Source organism: Semicossyphus pulcher, unplaced genomic scaffold, assembly GCF_022749685.1.
Source record: "Semicossyphus pulcher isolate SPU_LCO1_2020_fin unplaced genomic scaffold, fSemPul1.0.p SCAF_6, whole genome shotgun sequence".
NCBI classification, from domain to species: domain Eukaryota; kingdom Metazoa; phylum Chordata; class Actinopteri; order Labriformes; family Labridae; genus Semicossyphus; species Semicossyphus pulcher.
Window position 1 is genome coordinate 4,097,428 of NW_027211737.1, and position 16,507 is coordinate 4,113,934.

At 39.7% G+C, this 16,507-nt stretch overlaps 1 protein-coding gene across 1 annotated transcript; it reads left to right on the plus strand.

The window, feature by feature from the left end:
• Positions 1–635: 635 nt before the first annotated feature.
• LOC138610486 (ectonucleoside triphosphate diphosphohydrolase 2-like) lies at positions 636–15,848 on the plus strand. The gene is made up of 9 exons (XM_069683248.1): positions 636–752; positions 3,586–3,703; positions 5,814–5,964; positions 6,112–6,271; positions 11,030–11,257; positions 12,933–13,205; positions 14,468–14,587; positions 14,765–14,899; positions 15,007–15,848. Exons 1-9 carry the CDS (start codon positions 636–638, stop codon positions 15,211–15,213), a joined length of 1,509 nt encoding a protein of 502 aa, XP_069539349.1. The 3' UTR covers positions 15,214–15,848.
• Positions 15,849–16,507: the final 659 nt, after the last annotated feature.

Sequence of the window (16,507 nt, forward strand, 5' to 3'; positions counted from 1 at the left end):
TGCAAATGTATTTAACACTATTTATTCATGTGACTCACTTTTTAACACTTCAGGGCTCCACACAGACAGGAAGATAACTTTGTTCTCAAATATCCAACAAACTCCAACAGCAGAAAATAAAGTGAAAGAGTCAACATACCAAATAACCTCTCAAAGGAGCTCATCGCTTCCTAAAAAGCTCAAGTTTATTGAACAAATATGTCATGAAGGATACTGTGCCTCAAATATGTCACGCCATCAAGCCTTATTTGCATGCCTTTTTAAAGCATGCAAAAATCCTGCATCACATGCTGTATTATTATACAGTATGTAGAGGTATTGTAAAACTCCAGATGATTCGTTTCTTATAGGAACCTTAGCCTACTTAGATTTCACTACATGCATGCAGCTGGCAGCGAGGTGCGTGTGGGAGTGTGTGTGTGGGTGCGTGCATGGGTGAGAGGAAGCGGGATATCTTACCCTGCAAATGATGCATCAAAAAAGCTCAGACCAAACCCACAGCCGTCAGCTCTTTACTGCACCTCTTTTATTTCTGTGTGTTTCTTTACTGAGTATAAAGTGCTCGGTCCACGCGCCTTTACGCAGAGCTGCACACAGAGCTGCATCTGAGCGCACACAGCCTCGAGCATCCAGTCATGGGTCTCCGGTATTCCCAGTTTATCCCCGCGGTGCTGCTGCTGATTCTGGCAGTAATCGGGATCCTGCTGTTGGTCCTCCCGGTTACCGAGACCGAGATACCTCCTAAAAACATGGTAATGGAAAGAATTATTGTCTGGGATTGTCATTTAACTGACGCATCCAAAATACTTGATTTGCCTCGGAATAGATAGCCTATGCCATTATTATAGTCAGTAGAGTTGTCTACAAACAAAGTGGGATGGAAATAAGTTTAATGTTACTAATTAAGCCTATTTTATTCATATTTGCATACCTGCACCAATATTTTTCCTCTTTAGATGTGCATGTAGATGTTTTAGCTGCTGTGTCTTTGACTTTAATCTACTGTCGGCCTTTCAGGGAAAAGGGACTGTTTTGGTTGAAGGTAAGGCAAATTCACTTTACTGAGAGAGTACGGGAGATTCTTATACTAACTCCGACATTAATATTTTATTTCAGCCTTTGCATGATCGTTAATAGATACATAATTGGCACTGTACTTGCACCATGTGTTTGATGCGCGGAACACCGGTTTTATCCCCGAGCATAGACTGTGGAAAAACGGACATGGCCAGTGACATCAGGCTTTAGTTTGTGGACAGATGTTTTGAAGCCTCAAGTTTAGCATTTTGGCTGCCACAATCTTGTTTTTTTAAGCCAGAAGTGACCATATTTCGGTACTGAGAAGAGCGAATTCTAAGTTATCGGCTAACGTAAGCATCATCTTGGTTAGCAAAGTGTGGCAGTTTTTCACAATAACTGCAAAATTAAGTATGCTAGTTTTGACTAGCGAATACAGGGTTTAAATAAAATTTGTTACCAAAATAATTTGTAGCCAACTCCTCAGAGTCTCTTCAACCAAACACTTAACAAGGTATTATTAAGTTGCTGTGGCAGCAACTTGTCAATCACAGGTAGCCGCACCCAAAAAGCATACCCTGCTTTGTCATCTCTGTGAATCTAAATGGGAGCATAAAAGAACATCACGCTGTATTGAAGAGGACTTGAAGATTGATTCATTAAGAAAATGATTACTGACCTAACAAATCAACCTTTTATTCACTTCTATACAATCTGACTTCATATGCAACCAGCGGAGTCACCCCCTGCCGGCCAACAGGAAAAAAGCAGGTTTAAGGCACTAAGGACTTCAGCGTCACTGTTTATAGACCTGGAGGCTATGTCCACTTCATATAATATGTCAGCTCTGTAGCGTTATATCATTTTGTGTGAAACATAAAGTATTCATAGGTTAGATAACGGACTATTAAAAAGGGATCTAACAGGTCATGTTGAAATACAATGAGTTTGCATGGAGCTTGTTTGTGCAAATCAAATAGTCAAATGCTCAGTCATTATAGGTAGTGTGGCACAAAACTGTCACAACATGAGCCTCATCTTGTCCTGATGTGAACTTGCTCAAACATAAGTGTGTCAGCTAAATGCTTGAAATGAGACATGCGGCTCTTTCTGCAGCGCCTGACCACCACGCCAACCTCAAAGTTTAAAAGCTGTAATGCAGAAGGAAGAAAAGTGTGGTCTGTTTGTTTAACATGAGATTCGTCCTGAAAACAGATTCAAGTGCTCGTCCTCCTTTTTAATGTGTTTTAAAAGGGAACATAATTTGATGTTATTCTGCCACATGGTGCCTATAGATAAATGTAAACATGAAATGGCATGGAACTTTTTGTTATGCTGGTTTAACACATTGACATACTAATTACATGTTTATTTCTTACAAGCACGTTAAATGGATGTTTACAGGATGTTTACATGTCGGAGTACATGTCGGCAAGAATGTTTATTTACATCATAGACTATAGTGCTTTGAAAACATCAAATGTATCATCTGCATATATTTGTTTTCACATGCCTTTGCTTAAAGTGGTAATCTCGGTTTTATTACTGTTTACTCGCAACACCTGCAGAGACCGGAAAAGCAGCCGCTTAGCTCCGCCTTCCCTCTCTGGCAGACCAACCATTAACTGGGCACCAACTTTGATTTTTTCCACAAAAGTCTCCAACAACACCCAGTTCGTAATAAAACTATATACTGCAAATGCAAAGGCTTTCATCAGTGGGCCATAGGGTCAATGACCATTGTGTTACCTCATTTGGCGATAGATAGTGACTTCACAGACATTTAATTAGATGAAAATCTGCAAGATTATCACTTTAATATAAACTTGAATACAATTGGTCCAAGAATAAAGCCTTGAGGGACGCCTACAGAACAATAGTAAATACTGCATACCACCACCTTTTGCACTACCCAAATCCCACTCTGTTTGTATATGTATATATACTGTATGTTTATAACTATTACTTTATCTTATCATTAGTCATTCCTTTCTGGTTTAGGAAACTGATATGTTCTGTGTGTATGTGTGTGTGTGTGTGTGTGGGTGGCAGGTGTGAAAGAAAACATTTTTTCAGATAGTTCAGATAACTTTTGTCTGCTGCGTTGGGAACACAGAAGTAAAACAAGCATTTAAAGCAATTAAAAAGGCAATTAATTAATTAATTACTTTACAATCAGATTAACATAGTATTATAACTGTTATTTTGTGACCCTACACGACAACACACCTTACATTTCATTGTGCAACCAATCAACTGTCTAAGGCAATAATCAGTTTGAACTAAAGACAGCTCACTCTAACCACATCCTGTTAATACCACAGTTAAGTGCAACCGCCTGAGCAGTCTATGTGAGAACACAGAGTGTTTCCAACTGTCAAGACAAAGACCCTATTATATAATGCACTCTGTACACCGAGGAAATCACGCCAGTTTTGTGCCAGTTAAGTGTTGGTGTGAAACTGTTTTATCAGAGGTGCAACTTGTGTGTCATGTAAGATCATCAGCAGCAAAGCATTGAATCCCCTTTTTTATGTTTGCTGACTTTTACTGTCATGTCTGTTACAGTACGGTATTGTTCTGGATGCAGGCTCATCCCACACATCCATGTACATCTACAAATGGCCAGCTGACAAGCAAAACAACACTGGTATTGTCACCCAGCACAGCGACTGTCATGCAAAAGGTGAGTGTGAGATGAGGCACTGCATCACCCCTTTAAGGTTTGCCTGGTCTGAGTTTTAAAGGCAGATGCTGAAAACATGATGCAGGAAGTCAGGTCTCCTAAACCCGCCAAGACATGTGAGAAACTAAGGAGTTAATATTCACGTGAGAAGCACAAAATACAATTGCCTTATGTATTAATTAATATAATTCAGCTATACCTGAAGCTGACCTTATCAGCATTAGACCCTCAAAGACAAGCCGTCTAATACTTATGTTTTATCCAGATGTAACAAATAATTACTACTGTATCATCACAACTGGCAAAATATGAATTCATGCTGAAGCTAGCCAGATGCCCAAAACTAAAGCTGCTTCCCAGGGTGTTAGAGAGGGTAGGTTTACGTTATTCTTTGAAGGAAGCTATTTAATGTTAGCATCTTGTAGCTTCTTTCGTTTGGACTTGCATATGTCTAAAACGGTGGCTCTGCTGGGACCCCTATCAGGGAACTATCTGCTGTACCTATGCATTTGGTAGCTAGATAGATCACTGTCACTGCAGCTTCAATCACAGTTAAGACACCACATCTGACACTGAACATTAAAACATTTAGGCACATAAAAAACTACATATAAATACATATAAAAACAGTAACATACATTTCTTAACCAGACTAAAACCAAAACTAAAAATCGTGTGTAGAGCTAGTTGTGATTAGTCTGCAGTGTGGAAGGAAGTGCTGTCTGACCTGAGAGGTCTTGGTTTGCAGCATTTCCTGAACTGTGCCTTTGCAAAGTGGAACTTCAAAGCTCTCCACTGAAACACAGATTAATTAAACCCCTCTCATGCTTTTGTGTTTGATGACAGTCCAACCCTTTGTAACAGCAACAATCAATTTAACCAAAATACTAATTTCCCTTTAGTGAGTATTAGAACAAGCTTTTTATTTAGCATTTTGAGAAGGAAGTGAAATGATGGGGGATTTCAAACTTTCAGTTGTAGTGATCAACATATGAAAAAGTAAATCAGAGTTTTTGATTTTGTTTTTGCATTCTGAGCATAAAGTCGAAAATGCTGAGAAAAAACTTCACTTATCAATCTTCCTCTTCTGAATATTATCTTCCTCTAAATTAATGTTTTCTTATACCCAGCATTAATAATGAAAGTTAAACCTTTATTTTGAGTTTTCTACTTAATTCTTAAAATGCAAAAATGTTTAGTTTTTCTTATGCCTCACCCTTATTCTCTTCCATAGCATTTACCTGTTAAGATAGTGTTGGTTTAAATATGGCTGCATGTTGGTGCAGTGGTTAGCGCTGTCGCCTCACAGCTAGAAGGTTCCTAACATAGTGGGCCTTTCTGTGTGGAGTTTGCATGTTGTTCCCGTGCATGCATGGGTTCCCTCCAGGTACTCCAGCTTCCTCCCACAGTCCAAAGACATGCTCGTAAGGTTCACTGGTGACTCTAAATTGCTGTAGGTGTGAATGTGCCCTGTGACTTGTCCAGGTGTAACCACGCCTCTCGCCCAATAACGGCTGGGATTGGCTCAAACCCTGAACAGGATAAGCGGCATAGATAACTGATGGATGGTTTAAATAGTCCAGAATACAGGTCAATTTACAGTGTTTACAGCTTTTATGGATTTTTTAAAAATCAATTTACCTCCATTAACAATCTCCAAGACATATACTCCAAAACCATATCAAATTAAACTATAATTACAACAATAGTTGTAAAAATTACCACCGCAGGTAAGTTAGGAAATATGTATTTCTTCATGTTATTTCTCTTTAACCTCTGACTGCCCTGGTGGAAAAGACACTCTCACTCTACTTACACAATGCCACCTTATTGAACCTTGTCTAATGAATTAACAGAACTGAAGCTATTTCAACATGCTATGTCTTGTGCAAGACTTGTGTTCCTTAGTGTTCCTTCCTCACCAGACAGTTCATGCCATCTTAGTCATTGGCAGTCATTCCTCTTCTTGCTCTGGTTGTTTTCAGAGTCTCCTTAGAAACATACACTGAAGCTTTATCTCAGTACATTATTTTTTAAGAACAGGAAGTCCTTGTTTCTGAAGGTCAGACTGAGTTCATCATATGAAGAACTACTTTCTCTTTCTATCAAGGTGGAGGGATATCCAGCTATGCAGGTGTTCGTGGTGGTGCAGCAAAAAGTCTTGAGGTCTGTCTTGAACAAGCTGTGAAAGAAATCCCCAAAGCCAGGCACCACCAGACTCCTCTCTATCTGGGAGCGACTGCAGGAATGAGGCTCTTGAGGTCGGTAATAATTCCCATTAAGGCAGGATATCATACTTATATTACTACCACTCTGCTTATCAAGTATGCATTAATGCATTAAAATGGATCTTAGATGGAGTTTAATATTATTATATTCTCCATTTAACTCTGACCACTTTTTTACAGCATAGTCAATGCCTCAGAGTCCAGCCGGGTGCTGAAGGAAGTGGAAACTAAACTGAAGTCTTACCCTTTCAAATTCAAAGAAGCAACCATCCTGAGCGGGCAGGAGGAGGGGGCGTACGGCTGGGTCACAGTCAACTACTTACTGGAAAACTTTATCAAGGTGAGATCTGACTTTAGTCTTTCAAAACACTAGAAACTACCCTGAAGTAATTTTGGCTTGTAACACGATAATCAAAAGGGTTACAGGTCGTCTCGTAACTTTTTGAATGAACTAGCAAAACCATGAACTCGAGAGTTGTTTATTAACCTGATCTTTTCCTTAACCCCAAGATTAAAGCTACAGGAGAGCTCACAACTGATTGTAACTTCAAGCAGAGATGATTTTGTACATGTTTGTGATCATTACATTTCAAAGATACTTTATTTTTATTTATTTTATTTTATTTAACCTTTATTTTACAATAAATAATCCCATTGAGATTCAAGGTCTCTTTTACAAGGGAGTCGTGGCCAAGAGGGCAGCATAAACAGTTTCACAAAAAACAGACAACAGATTTAAGACAGCAACATAAAAGTTTCAAGTGCAGAGCAGACAACTGCCTAAGACAGGCAAGAAATTCATCTACCAATAGCTCAATAGCATTCAGTACTAGGACAATTGCATTTACTGATCAAATGCTCCTTTATTCGGCTTTTATAGACTTCCAAGCTAATTAATTGCTCTACTTTTAGGTGACCCTGTAGCTCAAACCATGATGAGGGAGCATTTAAACACCGAAGACAGATCGAGTTGAGGAATGACAAAGATTAAAAGTCCATGTGACCAAAGGCTGCGGCCACTGAAAGTTTTAGGAGACAGCAGAGAACATAGGTAAGAAGGAAGTTCATGTAGTATCGCCTTGTAAAGGAAGATGTACCAATGTTCCATCCTGCGATTATAAAATAAAAACAAGCCAACTTTCTCATACAAAATGCGGTGATGGATGTGGAATCCCAAACCACACATGAATCGCAACGCTGCATGCACACTGAGTCCAGCATTTTCAGTGAAGATGAGGTAGCTTGCATATAAAGAATTACACCGTAGTCAATAACTGATAAGAATGTTGCTTGAATTCGTTTTTTTCTTGCAACAAAACAAAAACAGTGTTTGTTTCTATAAAAGAACCCCAATTGCACTCTCAGTTTTTTGTGAGGCTCTCGATATGATTATTAAAAGACAGGTTTTCCTCGAGTAGGTAACATAAATATTTGTCACATGTTCAATAACCTCATCCTTCAGTGTAGTAATCTGATAACTGTAACTCTGTACGTGTCCGCTTAGACCTTGAGAAGCAAATAATTTTAGTCTTATTTGGGTTGAGTACAAGTCTTAATTTCCAAAGATTTCTTTGTATAGCCTTAAAAGCAGCTTGTAGGTCATTTATTGCACTAGCTAAGGAAGACAAAGAAATATAAATAATGGCATCATCAGCGTAACAAAATGAAACTTTGTGTCCACCACATTATTATTGATATAAATAATGAATAAAATAGGACCTAGTACGGACCCTTGTGGGACCCCATTTTGTGTATCTAAAAAACAAGAAGACAAACCATCTACTTGGACACATTGTGTTCTACCACTTAAATAATTTTCAAACCATTTAGAGCAGAACTTGAAGACAACCCTATGTTAGTGAACCTCTTTAGGAGAACACAGTGATCGACGGTGTCGAAGGCCTTTGATAGATCTAAAAAAAAAAAAGTGCAACTCAGTGTTCTTTAGTGTCAATAGCATTAATGATGTAATTTAGGACCTTCATTGTGACAGTAACTGTACTGTGTTTTTTTCTGAAACCAGACTGCAGGTCACTTAAAATGCTATGTTGTAATAAAAAGTCTTTCAAGTGATTTCTTATAAGCCCTTCCAAAACCTTGGTAAAAACTGAAAGTTTAGATATAGGTCTATAATTGTTTGGGGTAGTTGAATCTCCACCTTTTAGTACTGGAATGACGTGTGCTGCCATCCAGACCTCATGTATTTTACCACTTTCTATGGTCAGGTTAAAAATGTAAGTTATCGGCTCACCAATAATCTCTGCAGCAATTTGAAAGAAGAACGAGTCCAGACCATCAGGACCAGCTGATTTCTTAGTATTTATCTTTTTTTGGTGCATCATACACTCCATGCACTTCTCCAGGGCTGAAAATAAAATCAAAAGGCATACATTCTTCCTCTTCAGAAACACTTTGAGGGAGATAAGATGTGTTTCGTTTTCAAACAACAAACAAGAAGACATAAAATGCTGATTTAGGGCATTTAGCTATACTAGCTTTCCTAGTTTTATCAGTAATGATTTCATTTCCTACCTTTAAAGATTGTGGTAGGGCATTGTGTTTTTCAGTGCCTGATGACATTTGCTTTATAACCTTCCAAACTTTTGAAGGATTTTTTTAGGCTGTCAGTCATTTCTTTGACATAAAAGTCTGATTTAGCTTTCAAATTAGATAAATACATCTACTTTTTAAGTGCCTAAAATATTCCCAGTCTGACTGACATTTGGATTTTATGCAGTTGCCCAAGCAATATTTCGCTCCTGAATAATATCAGAGTTTATCTGAAAACCATGGATTGTCACGTTCTTTGACTTTGAAGTTTCTAAGAGTAGCATGCCTATTTATGACCCAAAAGAAGTGATTTAAGATAAGTAAGGATATCAGACATATTCTGTCCCAGTCACATAAATAAAGATCATATAAAAATGCTTGCTCACAGAAGTATTTGAAATGTCTATTGTATAGAATATGCAGTGATCACTGACATCATTAGCAAATACAGCCGTGGCTTTGTATTTGTGGGGAGAGTTAGTTAAGATTAAGTCGAGGAGCGTTGACTTTTCGGGATGTTTAGGTTTGGGCCTTCAGAGATTGTATAAGCTGCGTCAAGTGTGCAGTATTACAAAAATATTTAAAAGGTTCAGAGATAGGAGCCAGCCAGTCCCAGTTTAAATCCCCCATAACAACAAGTAACTAGTTTGTGATGATTAAACGCAGCTGTTAGTTGACTAAGCTAACTAACTAGAAGAATAAGGTTATGTTACCCAGCACTGCATCACAAACATGTGGCGGATGGTCGATTATTTTCTCTATTTCTCCGTTATGTAATCAGGCTGTTGTTGTAACTGATGTCAAATATGTTAAAGTTCTAAATAACGTAAAGATCGCCTGATTAAGTTTCCTTCATTAGAAACGAGAGGCAGCTGTCTCACATCTTTAATCTAACTAACTATGCTGCCGTCACAGGCAGCAGGCAGCAGCGGGTGGGAGTTGCCACCGCAGTAATGGAGGCTCCACAGGATGGCAGCACGCACAAATCGGTCGCTGGGTTGTCCTCAAAAGTCCCATCAAAAACAGAGTGAAAGAGGAAGAAGACAAAGACATACTTTATTAATCCCAGAGGGGAAATTCAATTTTTTCACTGCTATTACAAACATGCTACACACACACAAAGGCCCCCAAAATACACACATGCACATACGGGACCCTATGGACATGCATTAATGGAGATGTCAGAGTGAGGGGGCTGCACATGGACATGTGCCCCGAGCAGTTGGGGGATTCATTGCCTTTCTCAGGGACACCTGTACAGTGCCCAGGAAAGGAACTGGCACCACTCCAGCTACCAGCCCCAATTCCATACTTGGTCCATACCTGGACTTGAGCCGGCCACCCTCCGGTTCCCAAGCCAAGTCCCTGCAGGCCCCAATTACACCCCTAATATCATGCAAGACCAACATGTAACACGTGTCACAATGACAGATGAGGAAGCAGAGGTGCAGGATGTGCTGATCTGGGGAGTAACAGTAAAACTATTTCAGCTTTTTGGTGGGAGTTAAAGGTGGTATGCGTAGAAATAGATAGTGCTGATGCATGTAGGCATCAGTGTTTATAGCTGATCTAATGTGCTATGTTGAGGTTTGGCCCAATACACTATCTGGCAGCGTTTGCAAGTATATAGGTGCCTACTTGTCTGACGTATTTCTGGTTACTGCCACTGAGCCCGAGTGCCCATTAAGACCACAAGCATGAGGAAGTCTGATGACAGCTCACATGCTTAACGAAGCCATTCTGTGGCTTGGGTGAAACGTATGCGCAATCAATCTGACATGATTTGTTGGTTTATTTCATTTCCACATTTTAAAGAAATCATTCCAGTTAAAGTTGGATGAGAAGAACAAGCAGACTGCTGCAATTCAATGATTAATTGTGTAAAAGATTGTAGTGCTGGTACTGGCAGGAAGGCAGGCAGGCCAGCCAGAAACACTGATAAGGGAAGTGGAGACAAATGAGCGGGGAAGGTCAGGCAATTGCAGAACTCATTTAAGGTGGGAACAGTGGTGGAGGTGTGTAGGAGGGAAGGAGCGAGGGCACCTGGTGGAAAAGGTGGAGAATGGCAGGAGGAACAATCCATCAATCAATCAGTCAGTATACTCTACTTTTATTTATAAGGTGCCATCGGAAAAAAGTTTTCTTAGGACTCTTTACAAATAGAGCAGGTCTAGACCATACTCTTTTTTTAAATTCAAAGATTCTTTTTTTGGGTCATTTTTGCCTTTATTGAAGCTGAAGTGAGACAGGCAACGCTGGGAGGAATGAGTGGGGGAGGACACTCAGCAAAGGGCTGAGGACTGCTGCGTCGGGGACTACAGCCTCTGCACCTAGGGAGCCTGCTCCACCCACCGAGCCAAACAAGCGGCCCTAGACCTTACTCTTTGTTATATTATTAACAGAGACCCAACATGAATCTACCATGAACAATAAAACCTTCCTTTAACATATAGCATTTTGGCTGGGTGTTTTCCTCTGAGTGAACACTGTTCACTGAGTATGTCTATTGTCCTTCATTAATTCAGATTTGCATGTCTTGTCCTTTCAGTGTGGTTTTGTCGGGCGTTGGCTGAATCCAGGCAGAGAGACAATCGGAGCTTTGGATTTGGGCGGAGCTTCCACTCAGATTACCTTTCAGACCTTGGATATGGTGGAGGACAAAGGCAACAAGATGGATCTGACGCTTTACGGACAAACCTACACGCTCTACACCCAGAGCTTCCTGTGCTACGGACAAGACCAGTTCCTGAAGAAACTTCTGGCTCATCTAATTAAGGTACTGTTTCTGCCTAATGGGTTCTCTTTTTCTTGACCACTTGAGAGGTCAGAGGTCAAGAACAGAAACTTCCTGTTATCTGTCAGTACACTTTACAACACCTGCATTACACTTACTTAAAGGAATAGTTTTACATTTCAGATGAGAGATCTAAGTTGCTAGCTTTGTGAGAGGATCAATACCACTTTAATGTCTTTCCTTTGAATAACCTAATAATATATAATGAAAAGTGCTTATATATATATCTTTCCTTTAAAACAGGAAGCTAGGGAGGGACTTTTCACAGATATTGATTGTGGTTTACAGTAGCCAATAGCACTGAATGTGAGAGAATTCAAACCCAAACACAGCAAAAACGAATAAACCTGAGAGTTAGAAGGTCCTGCATTGGGCATGGAACTTTTAAGAAAGTGTTTCATGTAATGGACTGCACCTTTATAGTGCTTTTCTAGTCTTGGTGACCATTTAAAGCTGCTTTTACATTACATGTCAATCAATCAATCAAATTTTATTTGTATAGTGCCAAATCATAACCAGAGTTATCTCGAGACACTTTACAGAAAGAGCAGGTCTAGACCGACTCTTTGTTAAGTTATTTAAAGAGAGGCCCAACATGAATCCACCATGAGTAGCACTTAGCAATATTCGGCACATTGGCAGAAAAACTTCCTTTTAACAGGCAGAAACCTCGAGCAGAACCAGACTCATGTTGAACAGCCATCTGCCTCGACTGGATGGGCCGAACATGGGATAGAAGGAGATGCAGGATAGAGACAGACAAAGAGAGCAACAACAACATATGTTCTTGTTACCACAACAACATATGTCCTTGTTACATGAACAACAACAGACACATACTTATGGTTACAATGCCAATAATAGTGGTAGACTAGGGTGAAGATTGGCTAAATAAATAAATAAATAAATGTGTTTTTCTCTAGTTCTTCTATTTATAGGTTTGTGTTGTTGTTGAATAAACTTTTGTTTTATTGTTTTAATAACATTTCTCCAAACTTCCAACTGAAATATTCTCATTGAGGTGTTTTATTTGCAGAAAATGACGACTGCTTAAGAAAACCAAAAGATGTTTTTCAGAGCTGTAATAACTCATAATAAAGCTAATGTTTGAACTCAGGAAGAGTTCACAGATCAGTGTTTGGTGGAATAACCTGGTTTATAATCACAGCTCTCATGCGTCTCTGCATGCTCTCCTCCAGTCTGTCACAGAGCTGCGGGGTGACGTGAGGCCGCTCTTGGAGCAGCTCGGCTTTGTTCGATGGCTTGTGACCATCCATCTTCCTCTTGATCACATTCAGGAGGTTTTAATGGGGTTCAGATCTGTAATGTGTTGGCCTTGACATGTAGAGAGAGATGCTGAAGTAAAATTTGGAGTGTTATTTTCCAGAGCTACATTACATAATTATACATTACCAAATCGAGTGTATCGTCTACCCAGCTGTGTCAGAGTGACTCTGCTGGGCAAACTATGTGATGACACCATGTCTTCATCACCTCAAGCATTGTTTTCTACGGTTTATGTTCTTTCTTTTCTTTTTATTTCGCTGTAAATCAGAAAAAAAATGTTGGTCGATGATATCAGCCTGCCATAAATCAGTCAGCCTTTATTAATCATTAATTAAGAATGTTTCACTTTTATCTCGTTTGCCTCTTTTAGACTCAAGGTGTGAAGCCCGAGGTGTCCCATCCCTGTTATCCACAAAAGTTCAACGTCTCCATCAAGCTGGGGCAGGACGTCTTTGATTCTCCGTGTACTAAGGACTACAGACCGGTCCAGTTTAACCCTCAGATGTCTGTGACAGTCGTGGGCACAGGAGATTACCAGAAATGCCTGGCCAGTGTTGAAAAAATGTTCACCTTCGGAAACTGCTCCTTCTCCAAGTGCTCCTTTGATAGCGTCTTCCAGCCCAACCTGAGAGGGAGCTTCATGGTGAGGGAGCCTTTCAGACAGAGACGGGGCAAACAGTGTGGCAGGCAGATTTGTTTTACTCAGATTTCAAGCCCACAGTTGCTTTCTTTTTTTTTCTTTTTTTTTTATCTTCTTGAAACTGAGAATTGGTCGTAGGTTAATTATTAATTAGCAGCTTGTTGTGCTGAGGGGAAAATATTTCCATGTATTTTTCCTTGCAATGTTGACAGAATTTCAAGCTCAAGTTAATTTTGTGGAAAACGTTCCCTCAGTCGTGTTACAACCCTTTCTAGCACACATGTGTTGACTAAAGTCAGGAAACAAGAGTCTGACCAAAGGAAATGCCACAAATCTGAGGAAAGACCACAACATGATTGCTGGAGCCTTGCTCTGTTCTGTAAGATAGAGACTGATATGTGATTATTGTAAGCCATGCTATTAGTGAGGGTGCAGGGAAGCCAGCGTCAGTCAGCCACAGGTTTGGTTCAGACTCTAGACTTTAGACGGAGCCACCAAGTGTCACCCACTGGTTTGTGCACTTCCTTCAGTTTGGCATTTTTGGCTGTCTTGTTATTTTTAGTGTCTGAAGTGACCATAATGAGAAAAGAGGGAGGAACACATCTCGTGTCAATCACATGGTAGCCCTGCCCTTATAGGCTACCTTATCCACTAACTGACTCTAAATGCAACTATAATTTCCAAAATGAACATCGTGCTGTATTAAAGAAGACTTGAAACTGGAGATTGAGGCCAGAAACTCATTCGGAAAATGTTTACTGAGGGAATAAACCAGAGACGTTGGCTCATTTTGTCATAGACTTCTATAGAAACTTTCGTTCAACCAGGGGAGTCACCACCTGCTGGCAAAAAAGAAAGAAAGGTATAACATAAGCATTGTCTTTTCTCTTAAATCAGGAGGCTACAAATATTTCATGTATACACTCAGTGATTGATGAATAGACTATAAAATAGACATTAAAGCAGGATGTGCTTTAGGGCGGGCTACTTGTGATTGACAAGTCATTTCAAGACAGCATATGTTTGCTCCAGGCTAAAAAAAAAATCAGGACTGCAATGGAAAAAATGGCCAAATCGAGGCTCTAATACAGTACTCCACAAACTGATGGCTGACTGCACTTCTTATGTACAGTCAATACTAAATCATTAGGTGTTGCTCAGCTCTCAGTTATTGCAGTATTTCCTTTTAAGCTTTTTCTAAACCACCCAATTCACATAAAGCGTGTGTGACTCTGGACTGACTCAGTGTCTCTTCTTCTCCACAGGCTTTCTCTGCCTTCTACTTCACTCACAGCTACATTAACCGCCTCACCAACATCTCCCTCACGTCACCTAATCGAATGAAGGAGGCAATCCGACTCGTCTGCAACATGACTGTCTCTGAGGTACTCTACGGCATCCCCCCTCTCTGAGCCTAGCCCATTATGTATAAGGTTTCTCAAACATGTTCATGTTTAATACCATCAAATGGACAAGTGGACCTTCCTTTAAGCCCAAAACCTGATATGTGATGTGCTGTTGAATATTTACAAAATCTTTTCTCACTGTACTTGTGCTCACAGATGACTGAAAAGACAAAGCAGCCAGAGAAACGCATGAAGAACGTCTGTGCTGTCGCCAATTTCGTTCAGGTCCTCTTGATGCAGGGCTACGGCTTCGATGAGCTCTCCCTTCCTTCCATCTCTTTTCAGAAAAAGGTCAGGAATAAAGGAAATGACTGTCTGACTGTCTAAAGTCCCTGAAATCAGGATGCTTGTGTGTGCTGTGCAGCTGTCTCAGTGTATCTCCTCTTGTGTCTCTGCAGGCTGCAGGAGCATCTGTCGGCTGGGCTTTGGGCTACATGCTGAGTCTGAGCAGTATGGTACCCGCAGAGAGACTCGGACTGATGAAGGCTCTGCCCTCCGGCCCCTGGGCAGGTATTCTCTTCCTCTTCATCACCCTCCTGGTCTTTTCATTGGGATACATAGTGATGATCTACAGAGAGACAGTAATCAAAGACGGCATGGTGTAAGAGCAAGAATGACACGCCTCCTGTTCCTCGGTCTGCACATATCCGTCCTAAACTCTCAGTCTCTTTAAAGAATATTGCATGAACATGCATGTAAGTGAAATCAACAGAGCTGTAAAGTGACCCACATAGTTCTCTTTTCTAAATCCACAAACTATCGTCAGAGACTCTCGTCACTGTGTGTACAATTAAATGAAAGATGTTTTTTTTGTAAATGTTTCAGACTTGTTCTGTCACAGCCTGACAGAGTCAGGGTCTGATCAGGATAAATTCAAGGTCAGCTTACGGTGCCTTCAGTCATTATGGTCCAATCATTCTCATCCACATGAACTACAAGAGTGTTTTCTTTAAAAGAAAACATCCCTTTAAGCTCTTAGCATGGTATGAAGTGTGTGGCTTACACATAAAATTATGATTTTGGAATCAGTATATTTTCTTTGCTTCTTTTAAAATAACAATATCTGTTATTGTAATTCTCCTCAATGTGTTTTTTTGAACTTGTATGTTTTTAATATCTTTTTTTTTTGTTGATTTGTTTTTGTCATGTGTGATCTTTATAAATTTTATTTTTTTACTATTCATTTTGAAGAACATTAAGTCTACAATGTGCTATATAAAATGCATTTCACTTGACTCTATAAAGCCAATTAAATTGAGTACATTGGGATATTACTTTGTCTCTTTCATTCTTGTTGTGGCAGAAATAGCTCACTTGTGCTTTAGAAAATACAACATTTTCTTATTGATAAAAGTAAATGTGAAAAATAAGACCCAGATCATTTTTACTTCAATAGGTCCTCAGCTGTGGCCTGTGTATCTGTGGTACATTTCTTTCTAGTAGGTGATTTATTTATGCATTGTCCGTTGAAATTAAATGATTAAATCTGTTAAATGTGAGTGCGTTTCATGCTAATTATCCCAGCTTTTAGCCTTACCATGGTTTTGACCTGTTCAAAAATTGAAACCTGGTTATTCAGCTCCCTGTTATTAGATAATGGCAATATCCACTTATGTATTGATTTCTCGCCATCTATGTCACTATGTTCAGCAAGGAATGATCAGACACTCAGATCAGGTGTTTAAATGACATAGTATTCTGGTTCCAGTAATTCAGGTGGCGAATCTGAAACAAGGTAATGGTTTGAAAGCAGAACACATAACCAGACTACTTCAAAAACCAGGTCATAACCAGTATAGTTGTATACATGTGTACGCACTCTATGCCTCTGGTGGAATTAGGACTAGTTAGGCACAGATTATTCACTATAACATCTTGATTCTCTTTGTTAACTGTGTG

Bases quoted from the DNA above. Each gene is read 5' to 3' on its own strand.
- LOC138610486 (XM_069683248.1), top strand. From the start codon at position 636: ATGGGTCTCCGGTATTCCCAGTTTATCCCCGCGGTGCTGCTGCTGATT. The intron at 3,704-5,813 runs GTGAGTGTGAGA...CTTTCTATCAAG, and splicing joins CAGCGACTGTCATGCAAAAG to GTGGAGGGATATCCAGCTAT. The intron at 6,272-11,029 runs GTGAGATCTGAC...TTGTCCTTTCAG, and splicing joins TACTGGAAAACTTTATCAAG to TGTGGTTTTGTCGGGCGTTG.